The sequence below is a fragment of the Penaeus japonicus genome, unplaced genomic scaffold (genome assembly GCF_977035675.1).
Source record: "Penaeus japonicus unplaced genomic scaffold, GWHDUDI00000001_assembly GWHDUDI00000009, whole genome shotgun sequence".
NCBI lineage: Eukaryota > Metazoa > Arthropoda > Malacostraca > Decapoda > Penaeidae > Penaeus > Penaeus japonicus.
This window is the reverse complement of record NW_028234411.1, coordinates 36,750,368-36,755,367: the sequence shown is the minus strand read 5'-3', so window position 1 is coordinate 36,755,367 and position 5,000 is coordinate 36,750,368. Positions and strand designations below refer to the sequence as shown.

The 5,000-nt window shown below is 29.8% G+C and overlaps 1 protein-coding gene across 2 annotated transcripts in view; it reads left to right on the top strand.

Annotated features, from left to right (window-relative positions):
- Positions 1-5,000, top strand: part of Cdk8 (cyclin-dependent kinase 8) — a 25,953-nt gene that overhangs the window by 14,777 nt on the left and 6,176 nt on the right. Inside the window, exon 11 of one of the 2 annotated variants that reach the window (XM_043000933.2) lies at positions 4,761-4,820. The exons of the other annotated variant lie outside the window; for it this stretch is intronic. Coding sequence (XP_042856867.2) covers positions 4,761-4,820 — 60 coding nt within the window. The remainder of the gene's footprint in view (positions 1-4,760; positions 4,821-5,000) is intronic. 2 annotated transcript variants of the gene reach the window in all.

Below are 5,000 nucleotides of genomic sequence, written 5' to 3'. Positions count from 1 at the left end.
ATATATTGGCTTCATTCTTCATTTTTCCTCCTTTTTGTGTCCCTTCTACCTTATCCTATTTTTTTCTTCTTTTTCTTAATCCAAAACTGAACAAAGTCGTATTAGTGTTAAGTAATGTGACGTTCTTAAAAAGCTCTTGGGGTAAAATACAATATACTTTAGATAAGCATATGTTGAATGTATTGGTAGCCAGTCTTTTTTTCCTCCCCATGGAGAGTCAGTGTGAATACCAAAGAGGAGGTGGACCTACAGTAGAATTTGTGCGGAGAGCCACAAACACCTTTTGAGTATTAATGTGAAACCATCATTTAATTTTGCATTATAAATGTATATTTTTTCTTAATACTGGAAAAAAAAAGTGTTTGCTGTTGGTGTGCTTTTGGGATGATGGACCCTAAGTGCTGCAAATATCACTGGGCACCAGTCACTCTTGAAGAAGGATAACACTTTCAAAGCAGAATCATAGTTTTTGAGCAGTCTGCAAAAAAGTGTATTCTCAATAAGATCTGACAGATTTTGTCTTATGATAGCATAAACATCTATATCTGTCAATCTATCTATGTATGTGTATATTTTTTTCTTCATTTCATTCTTGTTTCTCGCTCTGTTTGTATGCCTATATCTCACTGCCCCCTTACCCCCCCTCTCCCTCCTTCCTCCCTCCCCCTTCTCCTCCCTCTCCCTTTTCAAATTAGTTATTGATATATATATATATAAGGTCATTGGGCTCAGATGATAAATAAATGACACACTTGGCAAAATTTGCAAGATTTATCAGTTATGTTAAAGTTTTGATAGACCCATCATTATTTAATACAGTCATTGCCAAGATAGACCACATTAAAATTTTATTTTATAATTTCAAGAGTAAAGGTTACTGTAAAAAAGGTATGGATGATAATTAATTATTTCACAAATCAAGAAGAGTATACTACAATTTGATGGTTGTCTTCATTAAAGTCATATATTTCAGATGAGAATTATTGCTGCATGAATTGCACGTCTTCCCATGTGAAATTTTCTGTTCTCACCCATATCTCTTTTCTGTACTTGTCACAAAGAATACATCTTCATAATTTAACTGATACTTTTTGTGAATACTGAACACCCATATTGTAATTTTTATTGTTGTGATTAAGGTAAAACAAATCCATTCCTATCTAGCATTAAATACATATTCTCTTAGATTATAAGTACTCACAAATTTTGTGTTCCATTGTTCAGTTGGAATTCACCCAACATGAATCATTAGATATAAAGATGATTCTCTGTTTTCTTTTGTGTAGTAAAATCTATGTATTTAATTTTGTCTAACACCTCTCTTCACGCTGACTGTATTAGTACCTCGTGATTATAGGATTTGGGAGTCTTTGTCCAAATTGTGCCAGAATATTATATTATAAGAGATTTTATAAAATAGTGTAGGAAATATAGACATAGCTGAAGTTTATAACTAGTTCCTAGCAATTTTAAGAAAGCTGATTTGTTGAATTAGGTGTATATGTGTATATGTGTGTGTGTGTGTGTGCATATATATCTATATTTATATCTACCTATCTATCTATATATGCATATATGTATGTATCTATCTTTCTATATATTATATATATATATATATATATATATATATATATATATATATATATATATCCAAATACATATATATATATACATATATATATGTATATATATATATATATATATATATATATATATATATATATATATATATATATATATATATCCAAATACATATATATACATATATATATATATTATATATATATATATATATATATATATATATATATATATATATATGCAAATACATATATATGTATGTGTGTATATATATATAATATTATTATATATATAAAAATAAATATATATATATATATATATATATTTATTAACATACATAGATATATACATATATATACATAAATATCACATAGAATATATATATATATATATATATATATATATATATATATAATATATATATATATATATATCTATATAATATATGTATACATATATATATATATATATATATATATATATATATATATATATATATATATATATAAATATATATATATATATATGCATACATAGATTTACATAATATTATATATATATATATATATATATATATATATATATATATATGCAAATACATAGATATATATATATATATGCATATATATGGCAAATAAACCCACTATACAGCCCTGAAGATGGGATCCAGATGGACCTTGAAACTGTTGTCTCATTTATAATAAATCTATTTTGTGTATAGTGGGTTTATCTGTCATTTTATCAACACGGAAGAGTATTTTGCAAGTCATTTATTTATTTATTTATTTATTTATTTATTTACATATATAATCCATATTGATTTATTTGTGTAGATGCATGTGTGTTTTTGCTTGTATCTCATTTATGAAGTAACATAATATTGTATTATATTTATGTAGCTTGCTTTTTTCTTGTCACAACGGAGAGATGATATCTGTGTGCTAAATGTATCCAGTGATGTTGCCTATGCATATTGTATTGATAATGAATATGGTATTTAACACCCTGGTGCTGGGCTCCTTGCTCTCCCTCTACACCTCACAAGAGCTTATTTTTGGAATTTGGATTTTGCAAAAAATGTGCAAATAATTTTTTTTCTTTCTTTCTTTTTTCCATTGTGCTGTTATTATGTTGGTTTGTTTATATTTCTACTAGTGCATGGGTGGCTGACTGCAGTAAGTATGGGTGTACCTTTCCAGGCAAAATTCTTCATTCACCATGGGTAGGCCTAACATCCCCCCCATCCCCCTGACCCAACTCTATCCCATTCACTCTAAAGTGGTTTCAGTGTGTTCTCAAGTTGAAATATGCCTACATTGAAACATTCATTTTCTTTAAATCCTTATACAAGTACTAACTCCTAGAAAATTACTTTTAACTTTACTTGAGAGTCTGTGTGTGTGTGTGTGTGTGTGTGTGTGTGTGTGTGTGTGTGTGTGTGTGTGTGTGTAAAGATTATATGGGTAATAAATTGAGAGAAATGGATGTGGCAAATATTTATTTTCTATTTTCAAGGTCATAATGATTGGCAGGCTTTTTTGCTGGTGATGAGTGGTCAGCTCTCATGATAACTTCATAATAACCTTACCAAAAATCTAGGTACACCACAGTTCTCACAGACCTAGTGTCACCCAAATAATCTATCTAACCTGCTTTATGTAAGTGGGTTTATCCAAAGTCATCCAAATTATACATAAGCTAGGTCTAGTCTACCCTCGGGATCACTTAATATTTTTGCGTTTTTGTCTGCCAAGCAACATAGGCCATGCCCTCTTTCCCACTCTGATAGCATTTTGTTTGGGTAAATTTGAGACCTTTATTATATGCTATTGACTGACGGTATAAACCAAATACTCGTGACAGGTTGATTATGTTTTAAAGTTTACTAACAATATAATGTTTGCCTCCTCTCTCTTCTCCTTCTCACCACCCTCTCCCACATTATGACATCTTCCTGAGTACAAATAAATATTGAATCTAGGTTAGTATACGAAGCATTAGTTGGCACACAAATATCTTTTTTGCAACCAGATTTAGTAAGAAAAAAGGAAGTCCAACTTTACGATTAAGTACTCTGTGCCCATACTTCTTAACTTTAGACTGTAGTCTTTGCAACATTGCTTATACAACTTCTTTATGTTTCCTTTGCAGCATATAGTTCACTCTAACATTTATGATTTGATGAACCAGTAAACATTAACAGGAACACACTGTTGATGCTTAGTCTTTACCATCAAGTAATTTACCATCATTGCCTTTTTTTTTCTCTCTCTCTTAACATTTTATGTAAGGTAATAAAACATTAATTGAACAACAAAAATTATCTGTTCTGGTTTAGGGCATTAGTCAAATAAGTATCTATAGATGTCAATCTAATCTAAGGGAGTATTCAAAGGTCTGTAATAGCCAGTTGTTTTGGTTGCGAGTAATTTAAGAAACACTTATATACAAACAAAGAAAAACACGCACATACATAGGCACACCACACATATCGTTTAGTATATATAAACAAGGAAAAGTGCATGGTTTTAGGTAAGTATAAATTAGTATACAGTAGTCGCATGTTTTGCAAGCCGTTTAGGTGTGGTGTACTTCTTGTGTTTAGTAAGGTAAATAATACCAGTATTTGTCATGAACCTTTAATTTACATGCTTCTTAACATCAATGTTCATTTGTGTATAATGTGTGTATATGAAGGCAAGTTAAGAGTATAAGAGAATGTTTCCTCTTATCTTGCACAAATTGTTATCACATTTTAAAGTGTATTGTCAAGCTATTTAGATATTAGTCATATCTCAAGCTCAATTTTACTATTTATATATTTAGAATTTTAATTTAAGTATACATCTGAAAAAAGAAAGTGCAGCTTGTGTGGATATTTTGAAGAGTCAGTAGGATATTTATACTGAATGAGATTCATTTTTTTGCCATTGTTCCTTCATGTAAGGTACATGATCAGTAAAACGGTAACTCATTGTGAGATGGAAAGTTTGCATTGAAATGAAGATGTAATACTTTCTACCAACTTACCTAAAACAGTACTATGAACTATTCATGAAAAGAAACAATGGTAAAGTCCTTCTTAAAATCAGATCAGTGATATGTGCATATCAGCAGTGCAATAAGGAAAGGAAATGGCATCACTTTTGCTGGTATTGATATTTTTTTTGGTATTTCAGAAGAAGATAGTTTTGGATCAGACATGGACTAGTCAACAAATAGTGCAAGCAGCATCAAAGGTTAGCAAACATCACCATGAGGCTATGTGTTAGCCCATGTCCTCATAATGACCCTAATTGACCAAATTTACAAATTTCACATGTAAGCAATATTCATGTCTGTGTTCAAAAAGGAAAGACGAAAGGAAAACCTGAAAAGCAACTGGAAAATAAGTTACAGTTTGAGGTTATTGCGTGTCA